This window comes from Centroberyx gerrardi, chromosome 8, assembly GCF_048128805.1.
Source record: "Centroberyx gerrardi isolate f3 chromosome 8, fCenGer3.hap1.cur.20231027, whole genome shotgun sequence".
In the NCBI taxonomy this organism is placed as follows: domain Eukaryota; kingdom Metazoa; phylum Chordata; class Actinopteri; order Beryciformes; family Berycidae; genus Centroberyx; species Centroberyx gerrardi.
In genome coordinates this window covers 32,666,863-32,688,036 of record NC_136004.1, presented here as the reverse complement: position 1 = coordinate 32,688,036, position 21,174 = coordinate 32,666,863, and the positions used below count along the sequence as shown (strand labels likewise).

Sequence of the window (21,174 nt, the reverse complement as noted above, 5' to 3'; positions counted from 1 at the left end):
GTCAAATGCCAGGCTAGGCTTTCCAAATATAAATACTGTCTATCAGACGTCAACATCCATCTTCTTAAACCCATAATCCCTTGCGTTTTGGGATTGCTGCCTGTAGTTGGTACATATTATGTTCTCTCTCCTAATGAACTACACCGCAGTTCTCTTGTTAGAGGACTGATACTCTCTGTGCCGTTACTTGGTGCCACCAGAGATCAAATTACATTGTTCTCACCTGGACAAACGAACTGAACTAAAGGAGGAAACACTGCAGATTTCGAATAAACTGCTCAGAACATGCTGGCTGTGAACAAAATGGAAACTCACATCAACAGTTTGGCTGTCACTGGGATGCACCACAATGGCCACCTCTCTCAGATGTTGTGGAGTTCTTCTGCTGCTGTAGGTCTGGATCTCCCCCAGCAGCAGTCTGGACACCAGATCTCTGGGGAAGCTCAGGTTGCCTGTACCGATGGCTGGGAAAGACAGCGATGCCATTTGAAGCTTCTCAGCTTCTCCCAGGCAATATCTGATGATTGATATTAATTCCTGACATAAAGAGAAGACATTGACAAAACAAGTAAGACAAAACATGAAATACAAAGTCTGTGGGGTAGACGAGCTGTGGTACAGAGGTGTAACATGATGGTAAAATGAGTTCCATAAACTCATGGGGATGGTGGTAACCTGAATGTCAGATAATCTGACTTGCCCCTGGAAGGTTGCTGGTTCAAATCCTCCAACTGGCTGTTAAAAAGGCTTCTAAGTATGTTTAAATTCCTCACATTGCATCCTTGCTCTCAATTATACCAAATATAACAACCCTTGCTGTCCTTGCTATTGGTCCTAGTAATATTGCCAATCGAGGAATTTAAGTTTACCCTACTGTTACATTCATTTAAAGTTGTTATGGATACGACTATCAGCTGTCTAAAATATAATTTCATGAGAATATAATGATAATATAATATGTTATATTGAAAACACTCACCTTCTCTGCCCGGCCAGCTCCATTGTCCCAGAAGGGGCAAACAGCATGGAAGATCTTCTGACACTTCAGGTTGAAGCTGTTGGTGATGATGACATCACCGTACTGCGTGGCTGCCCTGGCTTCCGACCTGACGGCCGACTGGAGTCCAGGCCCGGCCGCCTCCAGGATCGCCTTAGAGATGGCTCCTTGGTTCAGGTTCAGGTTCTCTGAGATAGTGTTGACGATAACGTCAGTCTGGGGACCAAAACCAAAGAGTCGTACAGTGAGTTTGTGACGTTAATCCATAGTGAACCAGTGGCTCCTCTGACACACTGCACCAGTGACACCAAGACCAATTCCTGTACATTAGGTGACATTGTGGTTTGAGAGACCATCCTTCAACTGGAGGACCAGGGTTCAAGCCTCTCATGTCAGCCAATGTCTGCCCTGCTGAAGCGTCCTTGAGCAAGACACTAAGGCCCAGAGTCACTAAAGGTTTGTGCTATGTATTATTTCATCAAAATGACCATAAAGGATCATTACATAAAAGCAAATCTATAAAAGTAAGTTTAGGAAGTGATTTAGGAAGTGATAGCCTAAGCAAGGTCAGGGACAGTCTAGACAGTCTAGAAGCCCTGATGGCAAAGGCCATATTACCTTTTGTTTTTAGTCAGTAGTCTAGGGTGTCATTCTGGTTCCAAAACATCTGCATTAAACCACATTCAAATTCTGATCTTCAAGGGCAATGTTGTCCAAGCCCAGTCTGAAAAATGGTAGCCAAGGGCTAGCAATATAATGATGATAAAGGAAGGAATGCAATAAAGCAAGGTTGGTTGTATACAGCACTTTTCACAAAACCTCACTTATGCCACCTAGTGGATGTTTTTATCCGAAGCACCTGACAATTCCATGAGTGCATTAAATTAGTGAGTACATTTAAAAAAATCTATAGAATTATTTAAATAATGCTTTAAAAGGTATCAAAAAGGGAAATCAGGGTGTGTACTCACAAACTGGTCTTGGATATTTCCCTTCCTAAGAACAATCTTCAGACCCTCTGGTGTGACCGTGGTGATTCTGTCCTGCTCCACCCTCCCAAACCTAGAACCAGTAAGAGAACTACTCAAGAATGATGTCATCACACTGAGGAAGTTCAGTCTTAATGGGACCAGAATTTTGTTGTAAGGACTGTTGTTATTCAGACATCGAGGAAAATGGGGCAGAAGGTGGCTGGCTAGCAAGATAGCAATAAAATGGCAACGCAAGGTCTATCAATCAATCAATGAATCAGTCCAGTCCAGTCTTGGTCTCAAGAACACTTTTTTGACTCTTGAACTTATCTCGGTCTCATGCCTATTTTGACTTGGACTTAGCTACCACTATGGGCTGCTGATGTCAACTTTTTCCTGCCTTTCTAAAAATGTAAAAAGTGGGTAATTTTATCAAGGGTTGGTTTACTTTTTCCCCACCCCTACAAACAATTTAAGGGATTTCACCTGTAGAAACCTGTGTATTTAATGGTCTTCAATTCTGTGCCCTGATTTGTCATAATCCTTTGCACTGATTTGTTGGATGTTGAAGGGTAAGGTTCAGAGCGAATTTGCAATCATTATTTTATTTGGAAAGACATGTAATACATTGGTCTTGTTCTTCAATAGGATTCGCTCTGGTCTTGATTTTCATTTGGTCTTGACCCCATTTGCACCTGGTCTTGGAACTGACTTGGACTTGACTAATGTGGTCTTGACTGATTGTTTGCTTCCACAAATTGTGACTCAACCTCTTAGGGTGCGATCACACCTACAGTTTGTTTGCTTTGGTCCGAATCATAGATGAAAAGTTTACTTTGTAACGTTTTTGTATTTGGTTCATTCAGGTTCACACTGCCCAAATACAATCGAACCAGGGCTTGTACACAAAAGTCACATGGAGTCACAAGTAGCTTGCTTATTGGACAGGGTTTTGGTAACCAGTCACCCCGCGAGATTTTGTCAGCCATGGATCGGGGGAGTCATAACAAATCCAAAGCGTTAACTACAGACTTCTCTGTGCTCTGGAGCCGAAATAATGCCCCTTACCCTGCTCTCTCTGCTCCAGCAGGCCTGAAGTTTCCCCTGGGGCTCAGAGCTCCCAGGCCTCTCTGAGATCCAGTTCCTCTCCTGTCAGCTCCTCCACCTCCTCGTTGTCCTCCTCCTTCGCTCATCCTATGGCCCCTGGGTGATTGGCCACCATGGCCCCCCTGACCTCTCCCCCAAGACCCTCTAAGAGGAGAAAAACAATCAGGGATCAAGCAGTGTCATAAAAACACTACTACTCTCTATTGGACTGACTGACTGATAACTAACATACTTCCACCTATAGCTAGTTCATGAAACCTTTGCATTTGCTACATCTGTTTTGTCTAGTAGGTCTTTTCATGGAAAAATCCTGGCATGCAGGAAGTGATGCATTTTAAGTTAACATAAGAAAATATTATATAAATGCATTTTACTTGGCAAATGATGATAGCTAAATATTTTCCAGCTATACAAGCCCTCCAATAATCAATCAAGTGAAATATTTGCAATAAAGTAAAAGTAAAATCATTGTTTGCTGTCCCGGTTCACCTTTCTATGCATGCATGCCCACATGTTCCAAGTAGCCATTTCCTTTTTTTAGGGAGATACTTGCCAAAAAAGTTGACAACCACTCCAACAGTTAATATTATTGAAATGTGGGATACATAGCAAATAGTGACAATACTCCATTTAGTTAATTTCCACCACTGTCCCTGCAATCTGTTGGTGTGCATCAACACTGCCAGGGTTAGAGGTTCCAATCCCACTGGGACCAAATGTCATATATTTTTATCATATCCTAATCAAGAATAAAGGTTGTTATAATGATCTGCTTTACTTTAATTTACCTTGAAGACCCTCTGCCTCTTCCGTCTACCTGCTCTGGTAATGTCATCTCAGGTCCAAGGTCAGAGAACTCTCTGTTTACAGCCTTGGCCAGGGATCTCACTGTGTTATCGTTGTTGTCCACCAGGTGAATCTCAGTCAACGAGCCTAGACCTCCCCGACTCTCACAGCACTCCCGCACTGCCTGAGCTATGGTCTCAACGCAGAGTTCAAGAGGAAAGCCAAACACACCAGAGCTGATTGCCGGCAAAGCAACAGTGGAGCAGTTGAATGCCGCTGCCTGTCTCAGACTTTCTTTAACAGCGAGCTTCAGACGTGACACTGCCGTCTTCTTGTCAGAATCAGAGAACCGCGGACCAACTGTATGTACTACATACTTGCAAGGCAGGTTACATGAATCTGTTACCACGGTGTCACCTGGACGTAGACGGCCGTTTTTGGAGATGTAGTCGTTGCTGAGTTTCTGCAGTTGTGGTCCTGCGGCCTCGAGCAGGGCCTTAGCCAGGCCCCCGATGTGTTGCAAGTCCTCGTTGGCTGCGTTGACCACTGCGTCGACGTTGAAGCTGCAGATGTCCGCCTTGCTGACTGAAATCAGAACTCCACTGGCTGTCTGCACTTTGCAGTAGCTTGACGTTCCAAGGCCATATTCTTCCTCATAGTATTCTTCCTCCTCTTCCTCTTCATTCTCTGGACGCAGCACCACCACACAGCTCAACTCTTTCATTACTGTAGACAGAAACAGGCTTCCTTGAGACAGGAAATACTTCTTAGCCCCGGGTTTGTCGACTGAGAAGTCGTCAGTGAAGAGAGAAGCAGCCAATTCCTGAAAGGAGGCCTTGGCTTTCTGGACATGAAGACGAGCACCAGAGATGTTGATTCTTGGCCTTGTGGAATTGAAATGGACTGTCACCTCATCAGCTTTGGCAATACTGGTCCAGTCTTTTTTCTCCTGAATGAACTGAACCACAGCACGGGACTTGACACGAATGGCTTCTTGGACTCGTGAGTAATTCACAACAAATTCATTCAGGCTGCGGCTGACCTCTTTCACTGGATTAAGGAAGCCGGCCACTGTTATTTTGTCTCTTCTCTCTGGGTGGGTCTGGATAACCACTGTTCTCTTTTTTGAGGAGTTGTAGGTGTCTAAAAGTTGTTGGTTAAACTCCATCCACTTGGGCATTCTCATCACTTCCTGATCTTCCACATCCAGAGTCTGCAGGGACAAAACCATCTTCACCTTCCTCTCAGCATCAGCAAGGATGCTATCAGAGCTTCCTGTCAGGACAACTCCTCTGCTCTCAACACTGTAGACGGCACTTATGCCTTGGGACGTGAACAGGTCCTGCGACATCTCCATGGAATCCACTGTCTTGAGGAAGTCTAGGAGATGCGGGTCCACATTCAGCTGTTTTTTACTCATCTTCATGTTCCTCTCCAAGATCCAAGACTTCACCTGATAAACCTCTTTGCTAAGTCCTGAAATGGTTAATTTCTTGGTGTCTTCTCGGTAGGAGAGGATCAACTCAGGGGAAATGTCCAACGCTGCCTTCTGCAACCCTTCCTGCTTCAGGATGTAGAACATAGCAGGGGACATATCCGTCACCTCCGAAATACCATCCCTCTGCCGTTCAATCTGATTCATGGCCCTAAGAACAATATTCTCCACAGGAGCCCTGATCCGTTTCATATCGTCAGCCCGGCCTGCCACGGTCAAAGTCCCCCTGGATGCATCCATCACCAGGACGGCATCTTCTTTCACGACCGAACGGACGTCTTTCTCTGCTGCTTTCCATGCTGGAGCGTTCGCTGCACACTCAAAGGCTGTATACTGAGCCAAGAGCTGACGGAAGGCCTCCAAGGCTTTGCCCATCCATTCATCCACATGTCTTGCAGTAAGACCTTTCTGCCTCAACAAGGTAGGGAGAGGGCTGAGTTTCACCTCTGGTTTGTCCAAGTCCACACTGCAGAAGTAGGGACTCATCTGTTCATTGATGGTTTTTAACAGTTTCTTCATCAGGAGGAATTTCCAGACAACGTGGTGAACGCTCTCTGTGAAAGGCTCAGGCATCTTCCATGTTGGTCTCTCTTTGCCATACAGGGCGGTGCCCAGGGACTCGTAGTACGGATACAGCTTGACTGGGACTGTGCGGATAAGATGGTCTTCTTTCTTGGAAATGCTTCTCACAACTGCAGCAATAACGGGAATATAATCATATAATTAGTGTTTAGTAGATTTATATTGCATTAAGTGTAAAGTAAGAATACACTTTAAGGAACAGTAGGTCAAACAACAGTTCTGGAGCTAATTCAAAGAACAGGTTTTTACCTTCTGGGTCATCAAAAGTGACAGTGGCAGCCTGTTCCTCTGGGATCATGATGATGTTGACTGGCAGAACCCAGCTCTTCTCAAAGAAGAGTTCCAGCATCTCTGTAAAGGAATACAGACATGGTTAGGACAACTTACCACGAATACAAACATCAAATACCCACATTTTTAACTGCTATAATATAAATGTTGCAAACAGGAAACTTGTGTAAAGGGTTGAAAAGATGAAAAGGGGTTTTAACTCGCCAACAATATGTCTTCCCCATGTGTTGAAAAGAATACAAGTTATACAAGTTTTATAGTGTGATATGTATTTGCATATTTTGAAATCTTTGAAATGTTTAAAACCTTTCAACCAGAAGTACTGACTGAACTGTCTTAAGATTTTAGGAGTAGCGTAATTATGTGAATGTTGATAATTGGCTACATTAACAAGTGAGATAAAGACCTCAACTTGTTTCTTTCCTGCGATTGCAAACCATGACTTTTGCACTACCTTTTCCCTACATGTAACTACTGGTAGCCATTGTTTGACTTCTCAAAAACAATACAAAGTAACTGATTGGAGTTTATGTCCATGGACTTTACAAAACGGTGTCCCTGCCCAGACCCGGACAACCGGGTCAGCTGTTCCGGGCCCTGGGACCAGGGAGGACCCAGGAGTTCCCTCTAATTGTCCATAAATTTCTGGAATATTTAGTCAAAAGTATACATTTGTGAGAACTTTAGATGGTATTTATAGAAGCTGAATATGGGATAATTTTGTCCCAGACACGGGCAAGATACCCGGCGGCCCTGCCCCCGCCCACAGCCACCACCACCTCCTTAACTAACACATTTCCTTTGGGAGACCCTGTATATTGTATTGAATTTGTCAGGATATCTCTGTGGCAAGAAAATTCACTGTACATTTATTCTCCTTGGCAAATGAAGTGATTCTGACTTTGGTATTCACCTCTGACTGGCTATTTTGGAGCATGACACATGAGCCAGATTTGCATGTATTAGAGTGGTGTTACCTTTCACCACGGTGGGAGGAAGACTCTCGACTCGGACGCTCTTTGCTGCCTCCAGCAGCCGAGCGGTCAGTCCGTGTCTCTGGAGCTTCATGCTGCTCTGGCTCACAGTGAGGAACCTCTCCACATCTGCAAAATATATCTGTTACTCCTCCAAATCTAAACAATCTTATCGTGTAGCATAATCCAAGTCTTCTGACGCCATACGATCGCTCTGTGAGTGGAAAAAAACTAAATTTGATCCATTATTTAATGAGAATCAAGTCAATTGGCATTGTATTTACTTCTGCATTACCAAACCTTGCGCGGCCGCCGTGGCTGCGCAAGGTTTGTGTGTGCGACAGTACGCAACCTCCATCTCGTGAAGTTTGGTAATGCGGAAGTAAGTACAATGACGATTGACGAGATTTTCATGAAATAAGGCCGAAGGAGTGGACTCCATTTACTGCAGTTGTTTGGAAGAAAGCTTCTCCGGGAGTGAGCCTGGAGATCTCCAGGTAAATTGTATGAAGAAAAAACACTTACCCAAGTTTGTACTGGCATGAGGATGAGTAGATAATTTTTGGGTGAACTATTCCTTTAAGCTATTTCAGGGGATTATGAATGTAAATATCACAGGACATTGAATGCCGCAGCATTATAGTTATCAGGAATATCCATGTCTGTTAAATTTGTACTTGTGGTTCACTTTCAGCTTTATTGTATGAAATTTATTCCGTTAACGTATGACTGTGCTCTGTTCAGCCATGTTGGAAACAGCCATTATGTCACAACTTGGCCAATTTGTGCTGCATCTGCAATCCTGATTTCTCAGACTCATCCGACAGAATAAGGTTTTCTTGTGGCACTTCCTGGTCAGAAACTCCACTTCAGACCGTAAATCCGACACCACCTGAATGCGGGGTAAGGTGGTCCTGACTGCAGCATGGTAACTGCAGGCGTGTTGTTTCGTACCAGTGGGGTTGTTGAAGGTGACCACCGCTCTGTTGGCCTCCCAGATGATCTCCAGGCTGTAGCTGCTCTCGTCCAGCCCCGACACGTTCTCCACCAGCATCAACAGCAAATCCCTGGACATGCTGTCTGAGACGTTGTCCAACACCACAGACAAGCTCTGGACAGCCTGCGCTTCTGAGAGGAAAAAACAAAAAAAAATCATTTCTACCTTTCTTAATGCCTGCAAAACTCACTTTTGGCAGTATTGATATTTTGGTCAGACCAACATGTGTTTTTCTCCCATATCTGCCCTCTCTTCCACATCCTCCCCTTCTCTGCTTTCCTCTCCCCCTCAGTGAGGCACATTTTAATGAAAATAGCGTCTCCACACGTAAACTGATGCTATTTGAGGGGTATTTGGGGTTGAAAAGGGTCTCCGCGTAGGTGTTGCGTACCTGCCTAAAAACCTCAACTTCGCGTCAAGTCTACGCAGAGTCACGCACTCTGATTAGTTGATTGTTAGGCTTGACCCGATTAGCGGCTGGATTCACAGCAAAAGAGGCGGTGGTACGTTGCAACCAAAGGTGTTTATTCACCCACAAAGATGACATAACAAGACAAAACAAAACTAGTTTGCAAAAATGAGAGGCATGGCTGTGAGCAGCTCTCCAGGGTCCTACCAACAGCAGAGTCAGATGAACACTGGCAGCCTTTTATACTCTGCCTCAGGTAATTAACCTGGATGCTACCAACTATAGGGGTCACTTGAACAATAGCATTCAACAATACAATATACTGTTCCTTTAACCTACCATTCTACATATCTATCGAATACATACAGTTAAAATAGATGTTGCTCTCAAACAATAAATACTGCAACATATAAACAATATACATTTTAGTTCAAACACCCACACACCCACACACACACACACACAACACCCCCCCTCTGCTATCCCATCACATGGTCCCTTCCGGAACTATATATAGGTGCTCGGACACCCTGGGGAACTCCTTTGCCCAAACACCCTGGAACACAGACAAGACAGCACAGGTAAGTGATTGCATGAACCAACAATTAGAACACTTACATTGCACCACTATAGTATTGCACTTAGAAATATATATATTGCACTTAAGGTGTTGCACTTTGAAATATTGCACTTGCCCATACCAAATCATGACATTCAACCAAACAATGAAAACCCATTCCATGTCAGGTTAAGTACTAAACATTTGTTTGTTTCCTTCAGGTGGAGCTTCAATCCTTGCCCATGCTGAGTAACTGCTCCAGCAGGACAAGATAAAACAACTCACACAAACAAACTTAAAATGTTTAGTAAAATATATATTCAATAAAATACTTTAAATCATGACTCGGTTTGCAGTTATTAATGCTGTGCAAATGTTACTGTGCAAACTATGCTGTGCAAACCATTCAATAAATCAAGTATACAATACAAATGTGCAAATAGTGCAAAGGATTAGTAACGAAGTGCGCCTTCGTTACATTGATCACAGGGGCGATCATGATGTGTGTTGTTGGGGAGCTGTCCACTTCCATCCACAACAAACTGCGGTCAAGATGAAACAATTTGAAGAGAGGCTTGCAGAAGAAGTATTTCAACCAGCTACGTGCACATCAACGCAGAAGTATGAAAACTTAAATGTAAGTGCTGCTGCGTTCTTTACATTTGTGCTTTACGTTACAACTATAAAATGAGCTTGACATACCTCTTTCCTTCAATTTATCTACAGTCGCACTAAATGTAAGCATTATGACAATATCAAAGATCTACTCTTAGATCGGCTGATAGTGGCTTTCTGGTTGTTCCCAGCGCCCGGCTGGTGACTAAGGGCTATCGGGCCTTTGCAGTCCGGGCCCCCAAACTCTGGAACGAGTTACCTGCTGGGATTAGGTCTGCTAAATCTGTCACTGCTTTTAAATCTCTTCTTAAAACATTATTTTTTTAGAAAAGCTTTTGTCTCTGTGTGAATTTTATTTTTTTATTTCATTTTACTCACTTATATTGTATTATTGTTTTATTGTATTTTATCCTTTTGTGAAGCACTTTGTAACATTGTTGCTATATAAATAACGTTTATGATTATCTAGTGGGGTTCGACAGATATGGATTTTTGAAGGCCGATACAGATTATTTACTGGTCATACCGGTTAAACCGCCTTTTGCCACTAGAGGGTGTAAGTGCTATCAAAGTCAGAGTCACGAAAAACAAAAGTGAAACTTAAAATTCTATAATTTGATCTAAACCCATAAGTGTTAACAGTAATAACGGTGTAACGGTATTTTTTTTTTTTTTTTGTGATCAATTATTTATTGTGTGTATAAGGAAGGGGGAGCACCATCAGTCACAAAAGTGACACAAGGCAAACAAAGCAAAGTGTACTACAACGGACCCCCCCCCCCCCCCATTTCCCTTGTTTTCCTCCCACCAACCCACTCCACCCCGACCCTCTAACCCCTAACATGATGAACCAAGACAGTGTACATAGATAAAAACAAAAACAGCCAACACACATTAACAAAACTACCAGTACAACCCACCCATTCCAACCCCACCCCCTGCTACCCAGGAATCCCATGATCATTATAGACATAAACCAGCAGCATTCAGACACAAAGGAATTAGATAATTATGCTAATTTCTTCTATCATCCATGATAATATCCACAGAAATAGCCAAGAGTATACATAAAATATATGTATATATATGAAGTAACCAAAGAATGTACATATAGTATATCCAGTATATATAATATTCAAAGTACGCAAGCAAGCAAATACATGAAAGCACAGCTGGAAAAGATAGTTAACCACAAATATTTATAATAAAACACTATTTTTTTCTAGTAGCTTTGACCAGCAAATAATATTTTGTGTTTTGGCGTAATGTAATCGTGCTGTAGAAAGCTCCAGCTGTGCTATATCCCGGTAGGAAGAGAGCCATTCCCTCACCGACAGTGCATGTGGTGGTTTCCAGCGACAAGCTACCATCCTTTCAGCAGCTGTGAGACCAGCTAACAAGTGACGCCTATCCTTTGTAGTTAGCTCCAAAGAGGAGGTGTCATTAAGTAATAGCAGACACTGTGAGTGAGGGATGGTGGTAACGGTATTTGTGAACAGTAACACTTTTTAATCAGAGATTTATAAATTAAGGTAAAATTAAGGGAAATACTTAGACATGACACGAGACACACACACACACACACACACACACACACACACACACACAAAGTTTGGTTTTACCCTCTTTGTCTGCTCCAGAGCCTCCATTCCCAGGTCCTCCTTTAGAATCAGGGGAATCTTTGGACAAATCTATTAATAAAATCAAATTATTTATTTGCATGTATAAAAATGATAAAACATAGGAAAAAAAACAGAAAAAAGTCCAGATTTTGTGAGTGAGGGAAAAAAAACAGTCAAAGAGCTTACACCCCCCCAAAATAATAATAATAAAAAAAAATCAAGGATATGATATTGATTGAAATTTCCTCCACACGCTATCATAAAACCTAAATGATAAGTAATTTTACCTGAGACGTCGTCACTTTTTGGTGGAATCTGGGAGGAGAAGAAGAGAAGCTCTGATCACACATAATGAAATGGCTGTTTATCAGGCCTGGTGAAAAACTGTGTTATATGCAGGCTGGCATCACAAGACATGTACTGTATCTGCACATTATATCTGTGGATAAGCAGAACATTCGCTTTTTCTTTTTCAAAAGCCTTAAAAAATATACACTACCAGTCAACAGTTCTGGACCCTCCTGACTGAATGTTCTGTGTTTTTCATTCTCTTAAAGCCATTTTGATCTAAAGGCTTCTGCTTAAATGCTTGAAATTAGTTTCTTTGACAAATATAAATAGTGAAGTTGATCCTATGTATGAATTTCTTTCCAAAGCCTTTGCCTTTCCATAAAGGCAAATAATCTAAAATATAAGATAGTTTTGATTTGTTTAATTGCATAATTCCATTTGTGTTATTTCATAGTTTTGACATCTTTACTATTATTTAAAAATGTGGAAAATAATAAAAAATAAAGAAAAATGTGGTGTGTCCAAACTTTAGACTGGTAGTGTACATAATATTTGTGCTGTTTGGTTTACGCTTTCATCCAAACCAGCTAACAGGTTCAAGAATACATTTGTTTAGCATGTGCGGTCCCAGTGGGAATCAAACCCTTCACCCTGGCAGCGCTACTGCCTTGCTCTGCCCATTGAGCTACAGAGGACCAGGGTTCGACTGATATGGGATTTTCAAAGCTGATACTGATATTTTGTATTGAAGCTAAACAATAGATGATATTCAATTTCACATTTGACCATTTTCACACGATATTCAGTGTTTCCCCCAGAGTTTTGAAACAGCATTTAGACCATCATGGGACACTAAACCCCAGACTAGAGTTGTCACGGTGCCATTTTGACACCGGTGTCGTTTCCCTCCTCAACACCGGCCACACCGGTTATACCGCCTGCCGCCACTAGAGGGTCTAAGCGCTATCAAAGTCAGCGTCACTACGATGAAAGTGAAACTTAAAATTCCTCTCCAAACTGTATTAACGGCATTTGTAAACGGTAACACTTTTTAATCAGAGATTTCTAACGCTGCTCAACACTCTAATGTGAGCACAGTGCAGATTCTGGCATATTGCCCTTCTTTAGGCTCCCATTGGATTGTACTGGACACATTACTGCCACTAGGTAAGGACAAATAATTAATCCTATTCATCCTAATCTGTCATATTAGTGATCAGATATTAGTGATCAGTATGTTGTTAGTATGTCCGTTTATTATTTAGTAGCTAACTTGAACATGGAAGCTCTGAATATGTGCTTTTATTTTACAAAATACAAAATAACGGTATTCCCGGTGTGGGGCTAATAACACCGGGGTGGACTCCAAGACCGTATGCCACCGGTAACACCGCCCACCACAACAACCCTAACCCAGACTGATGAAATGATTTTAGTGTTAGCAGCTCTTTAAGGCAGAGTGAACCCTACCACCCTACCCCCCACACCTACACGCGTGCACACACACACACACACACACACACACACACACACACACACACAAACACACACACACAAAAATACACACCTATTCAGTGGCAGGGCAATTCTGGGATACATTATTGCCTTTAAATGAATAATTATTTTACAAAAAATCTTACTGAACCTATAAATTAAAAAAAGCAGAAGAAATATGTCATGTCAGGTTTTCCAGACTGTTTCTCTGTAGCTGTGGTCAGGGAGGAACCTCATATCAGATGTTGACGACTGACCGGATGATATCCGTTATTAAAAGGCTAATATTGGCTGCTCCGGTTCAATTAGCCTAGTAAATATTTCACTTATATCTATAAAGTTTTCAGTGGTTAGTAAGTACTTTAACTAACCCATGAACAAGAAAACAGAGAGGCAGTACAAAGTGCAACAGTGATATAATATAAAACACTTGTGAGTTCACAGGAGAGGAAACCTAACCTCGCCCTGAGTCATTTCATTATATACCAATACAGACAGAACTAGAAGGGCACTCGGAGAGCGCAGACCTCCGCCAAGGCCAATAGTCCAGTCTTCTATGTGTTGGTCTTTCCTGCTCAGCCTCCAGACTGTAGTCGGGAAGCACAGGGGAGTCTCCGTTGTCTTCCAGGGCCGAAGTCTAACTTACTTCGGGACCAACCCCCCTTCACACCACCTCGGCCTTGAGACGTTGCACTCTTTATTTATGACAACCGTAACTTTCGCCGTACATTTATTTGCTACTTGCTACAATTTGCTAACTTCTCTGCTACACTTTTTCCTTCCGCTCCGATCCATTCGCCGTCACACGCCGCCGCTCTCTCTCTCTTGCTCCACCACACACTCACTACGTACAAAACACTCCGCCCCGCCCTATTCTCATAAAGGGGCGACGCTGCTCCTATAACATATGATATGCAAATGTGCAAGCGCAACCAATATACGGATCCGCTCCAAAATTGAATAGGTTCTTCCTTGGCCCATGCTACACCCTTCCACGAAGTTTCATGAAAATCGGCCCAGTAGTTTTTCCGTAATCCTGCTGACAAACAAACAAACAAACAAACGGCACCGAAAACATAACCTCCTTGGCGGAGGTAATAACTACACTCACCGGCCACTTTATTGGGTACACCTGCATTAACACAAATAGAAGTATCTCTCCACAGAGATGATTTTGAACCAATGAGATCGACGCACAATGACACACGCACTAGTAAGAAAGAGATCTCATTGGTCCAACTTCTGAGAACATAGCGGGGGATACCAGTTAGGAGAGATACTTAATGTTTGAGAGAACTACTTTCAGTTTTAAATACAAATTTTAGTGTAAACCAAGAATAGAAACACAAAATGATGACGCACCCACGATGCTTTGTTGTCTTAAAAGCAGGATCTGTTGTTGAATCTGTTCACCAACATGTTCAATGTCAGTTTTCATTCAAATGAACAGGAAGTAAAAATCTGAACGCTACAAACTAGCCCAGCTGCATTCCGTCTTGGTGAGTAGATTATATTCTGGTTTTCATGGCGGTCGTGTGCCAATAACCCATGTTAAAACTAAGTGGAATACTGCAGGAAGCAATGGGGCTGATGGGAAATGTAGTTTCGTGGAGAAACACTAGAACTAACAATACTACTGGTGTGAGATAGAGGAGACCAATCGTCTCACCATGCTCTCATTTATAAATTCTAATTCTACCAAAGTGACACTATTCATTTGGCAATGACATATTAATGGTTAAAATGATACACCTGGCACCTTTAAACAGCCTTTACTTACTGATTGAGAAAACAGACGCAGCTTCAGACTTTCATTCTCCAGAGTAACTTCATGGTTTTCCCTCGCAAGGACTCTCTCTCTCACTGGAATAAAAGGAGACAATTATGCATTCATAAGTTTTATAACTGCAAATCATTCCCTAGTAACTGGATCAGGACCTAAACTGTGTAACTCTGGATGAGCCCTTACAAAAACAAACTGTTATAGATTTTACAGTGGAAAGGTAATATGCAAAACTCCCCATGGGAAAAAGTCCCTGATGTTAAATTATAAAGACACTACAGGAGAAAAAAAATATTATTAAGTATGATCAGGTCACTATAACCTCACTACTGACTGCCACAGACACTTTATTAAATCCCTGTAGGAATGTATTCTCCATCTTTGTTGCTCAGCCTCATTCCTGTGGTGTTTCTGCTCTGAGCTTCCCACAGATCACCTGTCAATCAAAACAGTGTGGGCGGAGCTTGGATTTCTGTTGATGCAGTTTGAGTTTCTCTTTTCTTTGTCTGTTCAGCCATGGTGGCTATCACTGCTCATGCTAACTACCCAGTTCTTCTTCTTCTGTTTATTCCAAATGGACAATGGAAAAGATGTATGAACTAGATATAGGTTGAATCACTGTTGTGTTAGAGCAGAGAGAGAGAGAGGAGAACTGAAATTCATATAAAAATGTCACAGATTATTTCTTTAGAGTAAAAAGCTTCACAAGGATATTATTAGTTAAAGATGATCATATAAGAAGTAAGAATACTAGTCAAGAGATTTTCATTACAGCAGGACAATGTTCTGTATTCAAAAGCATATTCACAACCCGGAGATGCAAAATTAAAGTATCATCCATTCTATTCTTTACCTATTGTCCCTATTGTATACACTGCAAAAAATATTTAGGCATTTTCATGTTTAATCAGATGCTGACCTATAATCACCTAAGTTTCTTACATATAAGTCTTCATCCTGCCACTTTGTCCAAGCAAGAAGGAATTTACCTAAACTGCAATGCATGCTGGGAAGTATGCCAATAACCTAACAGTGGGACGATGCACTGTGTTAAACTGCGTAGACTTAATGTATTCGCATGGGCCCATCCATGATGATGACATGCAGAAAAGCGATTCTCCCCAATAACAAACTATATGCTGGACTGGTCGAAATGACACAGCCAAATCGTCTATCAGAAACTTCTATTTAAAACTGAATCGTGTCCAGTGGAAACGGGTTCTGGTAGTTAATCGGCAGACAGACTCACCCTCCTCGGACTTGAAGTGAACCGTCGCTCTGGCGGCGCCGTCCTCCGCCTCCACCCGGCACTCTCCTCCGTTTGACTTCTTCTTGCTCTGGAAATAGAGCTGAAGTTTAGTCTTGACGGCTTTGGACTGGTCCGGGGTCCAGCCGCCCTGCACTGTGATGGGATAGGGGTGTTCCTCCATCGTTTTTTACTCCACACTGGGGGAAAGAAGCGACGGAGTGACTCTCTCTCTCTGCCGAGCCGAGCCAGGCAGCAGCGGTCTGGTTTCACTTTTGTTTCCAGCCTTGGCTTTTTTTTTTTTTTTTTTTTCATTCTGTGAATTTAATTTAATTGCAAAGCCATAGTATACAGTACAAGGTAGGCAATTCATTTCAATTTCATTTTCATATATAACATGAAACAAGCAGAGAAGCAAAACAAAGTAAGGGAAAGGAACATGTAACAAGAAAGGCACAGGTATAAAGGGCAAAACTACCAAATAGCAAGAATTGCGGCATGAGAGCATTTTGTTTCTCTGAATCAAGTCACATTTTTTGGTCCTGAACAGAAAGACAAACAAAGATATTTCGATGACAACACCTGTATTATATTATGAGTTTCACTTCAACTCAGAATATGATGACAGCCTCTTCTCCTCCCTAGTCAGATCGGGGTCATCTGTCACAACTCACAATTATTTGCGCGATAGATACATGCAATCCGCTACTTTGTTTCACTCCTCGTTTTTTTTTTGTTTTTGTTTTTTTCCAGCCTTGGCTTTTAATGGCAAGTCATGGCGTAATTTGTCATGTCAGGGCCATTAAATAGATATGTGTTCATAAAGAGTTTGTCCCATCTGAAGAAATATTTGCGTGATAAAATGGGAGGTGGAAACTGTGGATCAGGCTGTCCGTCAAACGTGATGATATTCTGGTCAGGGGTGGAAAGAGCACGAAAACATCCAACTCAAGTAGAAGTACCATTACTTTATAGGTAGAAGTAGAAGTAAAAGTAAAAAGTGTCTCATTTAAAATGTAAAAGTTCCGGAGTTCCTCTTTAGAACAGAGAACGTTGTTAGCTGTGATCTTTTCCATGTGATTCTAAAAGGAGAGAGGTCAGAGTTCAAACTAGATTCTTTTCACTGGAAACATTAGAAACGACAAAATAAAGTGCAGAAACAAAGTAAAGTCAGATTCCTCTTCTCACTGTGAATGGATTCACAGTTTGTCAGTTTACGTTGATCCAGTTTCTGTTGCTGATGGAGAGACACAGTCTGTTTTGTGATGGATGGATTTAAAATGGAGTGATGGACAAGCTACTTCATATAATATGCTCAAAAAAGTACAAGTACACAAAAAAGCTATTCAGTTACAATAACCCGACACCACTGGTCCGATTTTGACAAAACTGGGAGGGAAGATGCATCTTGGCTCTGTGTTATCATTTAGTAAACTAAAACTAAAACTAAAACTAAAACTAAGATGAAAACTAGACGTCAAAAAGTAGCCTATTGTTGCAAACTGAAATAAAAATGATAGTGGAAGAAACTAAAACTATATTGTCTACTTGCAAAGTTAACTAAAATAGAATAAAAATTACATGTGGAATGTTTTTAGTTTTCATCTCTCTGTTCATGTGCAAGGTAAAAGACAGTGAAAAAAGAGAATTATTTTTTGCCATTTTCACTGAATGCTAACTGAAAAATTGTAAATATGTAAATGATGATGTATGTAAATAACATTTTAAAAGTATTTATGATTTATTGTTTGTATCACACAGTAGGCCTACCTGTTGTAAAAATATACAAAATACCTGTTCTGAAGTTCTGTCATTATCCCTTTAAGAAACACCAACACTACCAAAATACTAAAACTAAGTAAAAACTAAAACTAAACATTTGTGAAAAATAAAAACTACATCTATGAAACTAAACTGAAATAAAATTGAAGACTATGTAAAAATAAAAACTTAATACTATAATAAGCCTGCTGTGTTCTGGCGTTTAAAAACATTTCACTAATTGGCCTGATGGGGGCGCTCAAATTAAAGAAAAAAAATCTCTGTACTCCACATGTTGCTGACTGAGTTGAAGTGGACGCAGGACAGCAGCTCTTTATTTGAGACTCATTTGACTTGAATTTATTTTAGATGCTGTTCTTTGGATTTTTACTTGTGTAAAATATTACAGCTGGAATGATGACCACATTATGATTGTATCTCATAACTCGCTGCTGACTCCAGGAATGGCGACCGACTCAGAGGGTTGTCTATCAGGACAGATGAGCACTTGACACAGATGATCCGTTCCACCATTTTATTACAGGTAGAGCATTTGCTTTAGCTTGGATTGGTTGGCTGGTAACAAAACAAAAGAGAACAAAATCAATAGGCTGTTCACAATTTCAAAGTATTTCAACAACATTAAATATTCCTTTTTTTTTTACACAATGGATCATTAATTCAGCAGGATCCATATATACAGACCTACCAACCTGAATGACCAAACATTCTAATTAAATAAACAATAACAATTATCAGAAATAAATGGCCATTATATAGGCTACATATATACACCGTACATTTACTAAACAGAAGTAATCATCCTTTAATTAATAAACTAAACTTACTAATCATTCAGACAATCCAGACTAATAAGGAGGAACAATCCAGCAGCCTGCAGTCTGCCCAGGTGGGCCTGCTGTACGGGGCTCCGCCTCCCAGACGGGACGTCAGGTAGGTAATGTCTTTAAAACTCTCCTTACAGTGTTTATAAGCTAAATCAGCATTTTATAATTTAGCTTCTTAAGAAAAAAAGTCAAATATTTTACATAAATATTTTACATTATGTTCTACAGTCTTACATTAAAATGTGTTTAAAAAAACATGAATGTCTTGTGGTTGATATGATAAATTAATTTTTAAGTAGTTGAAGCATATTACAGTACTGTTTTTTAAAGTTTTCATCTTAATAATTATCTAGATAATATCGTACATCGAGATAATTTTGACCAAGATATTCATACTATGAAATTTGGGATGTTTACTGCTGAATTGTTATATGGTTTTGTATAGAAGTTATACTGTAGGTGTGAACAGTCAATCTTTTCGTCTGAGTAGGCGTCACTTTTTCAAATGGTGACTTCCCAAATCTCATTTTGTAACAAAATTCATTAAAACATGTCAACCATATGTCAATCAAACCGTTTCTGCAACATGTTTCTTCATGCTGCAATCTACTCTGTTAAAAGGTCTTTAAAATCATTATATTATCTTTGATTTAATTCAGTTCCCCAAAAAAAACCTAATCAGTAAAACTCACTAGTGAATGTTATGGATCTATCTTGAACCCTTTTCTTACAAAACAGGAACATTTCAGAGGAAGCAATCATCGGTTTTGTAAATATTGAAGAATGAACATCAGGAAGCTTTTTTTCCCCCCCAAAAAAACACACAGTGTTGAGGAATGAAAGACTTTTACTTCTTTACTTTTCAGTGAAGCTGTGTGAGTTTCTCGGCTAAATAAAACACAAAGAAACAAGTGACGGGTCGTTTTTCAATTTTACTGATTTTGAAATGTGTGAATTCAAATACAGACCAAGCAGCATCTTCATTCACATACCAGAGAAGATTTTAGATATCTTACAAGGTCTCCCTGCTTTATTAGACAGAAAACAGTAGAGAAACAGATGGCGACGTGTTGTGAGTGGGACTCTAACCCACGTCCTTTTGAGTACGCTGTATGTCCTGAACCCGCTGCCCTGCAGGTCGGCCTGATGGTGAAACCTGAGGCGATGCTGGCTGGAGTCTTGTCTGTCTGCAGCGATGAACAATAAAGCTTTAAATGCTGGATGTTGAAAGTCAGACTTCAGCGGCTGGTTCAACGTCTGTATGGAAAAACACAAATAACAGCAGTATTAGTATTTTAATATTTGGTAAAAATGACAAAAATATGTAATAAAAGACTTGAGCTGGTGCATCACAGTGTTGGTAAACACTGCTGCAACCAGCGGTGGAAAGAATGTCCGACTCCAGTAGAAGTACTGTTACTCTGCAAGTACTGGTGTAAAAATCTACTGCAGTAACAGTAAAAAGTGTCTGATTTAAAATGTCGTCAGAGTAAAAGTTCCTGAGTTCCTCTTTAGAACAGAGAACGTTGTTAGCTGTGATCTTTTCCATGTGATTCTAAAAGGAGAGAGGTCAGAGTTCAAACTAGATTCTTTTCACTGGAAACATTAGAAACGACAAAATAAAGTGCAGAAACAAAGTAAAGTCAGATTCCTCTTCTCACTGTGAATGGATCCACAGTTTGTCAGTTTACATTGATCCAGTTTCTGTTGATCCAGTTTCTGTTGCTGATGGAGAGACACGATCTGTTCTGTGATGGATGGATTTAAAATGGACTGAAGGAAAATTACTGACTTTAAAATATACTCAAAAAAGTACAAGTACACAAAAAAGCTATTCAATTACATGTGAGTAAATGTAATTAGTTACTTCCACCCTTGGGTACAACATATGCTTGTTACTAACCTGGTCTAACTATTTCCAATGCAAATCAACTTGTTCCAAGACTTTTCATGAATTATCGTGAAACAAATTGGTCAATCCGCATTATTTAAAAATACTGTCACTTGTTCTTGAAACAGTGAAACTTATTTCTTTCTCCTTTCAATTCCAACACTCAGACATATTCAGTACAAATACATATTTTCATTCAGACTGTATTTGTGCTTAAAGGTTTTTACTGCCTCATAGCACAAAATGACCATAATATATTTGTTGATAGAGTTGTTGATCAATACCAACAACTGAATGATTTCTGGCTTTTAACACACTTTTTGATACATTAATGAAGTCAAAGGAAGGACGACAATAACATGGGAGTGTGTATGTGTGTGTGTGTGTGTATGTGTGTGTGTGTGTGTGTGCGTGTGTGTGTGTTCTTACTGTCCGGCTCAGGTTTGGCACAGTTG

General features: G+C 40.7%; 2 protein-coding genes across 2 annotated transcripts in view; both read right to left on the bottom strand.

The window, feature by feature from the left end:
- LOC139914940 (protein mono-ADP-ribosyltransferase PARP14-like) overlaps positions 1–16,403 on the bottom strand; it is a 33,262-nt gene extending 16,859 nt beyond the window's left edge. The window contains exons 1-12 of the mRNA XM_078285017.1: positions 16,223–16,403; positions 14,971–15,053; positions 11,693–11,720; positions 11,406–11,474; positions 8,158–8,331; positions 7,207–7,332; positions 6,188–6,289; positions 3,864–6,048; positions 3,037–3,219; positions 1,969–2,059; positions 980–1,213; positions 316–537 (exon numbers count right to left, since the gene is read on the bottom strand). Of these exons, the coding sequence (XP_078141143.1) occupies positions 316–537; positions 980–1,213; positions 1,969–2,059; positions 3,037–3,219; positions 3,864–6,048; positions 6,188–6,289; positions 7,207–7,332; positions 8,158–8,331; positions 11,406–11,474; positions 11,693–11,720; positions 14,971–15,053; positions 16,223–16,403 (3,678 nt within the window). The remainder of the gene's footprint in view (positions 1–315; positions 538–979; positions 1,214–1,968; positions 2,060–3,036; positions 3,220–3,863; positions 6,049–6,187; positions 6,290–7,206; positions 7,333–8,157; positions 8,332–11,405; positions 11,475–11,692; positions 11,721–14,970; positions 15,054–16,222) is intronic.
- Positions 16,404–19,783: 3,380 nt separating this feature from the next.
- Positions 19,784–21,174, bottom strand: part of LOC139929477 (L-rhamnose-binding lectin ELEL-1-like) — a 6,441-nt gene continuing 5,050 nt past the window's right edge. The window contains exons 5-6 of the mRNA XM_071922374.2: positions 21,149–21,174; positions 19,784–20,085 (exon numbers count right to left, since the gene is read on the bottom strand). The exon at positions 21,149–21,174 is cut by the window's right edge and continues 96 nt beyond it. Of these exons, the coding sequence (XP_071778475.1) occupies positions 20,060–20,085; positions 21,149–21,174 (52 nt within the window). The 3' untranslated portion in view covers positions 19,784–20,059. The remainder of the gene's footprint in view (positions 20,086–21,148) is intronic.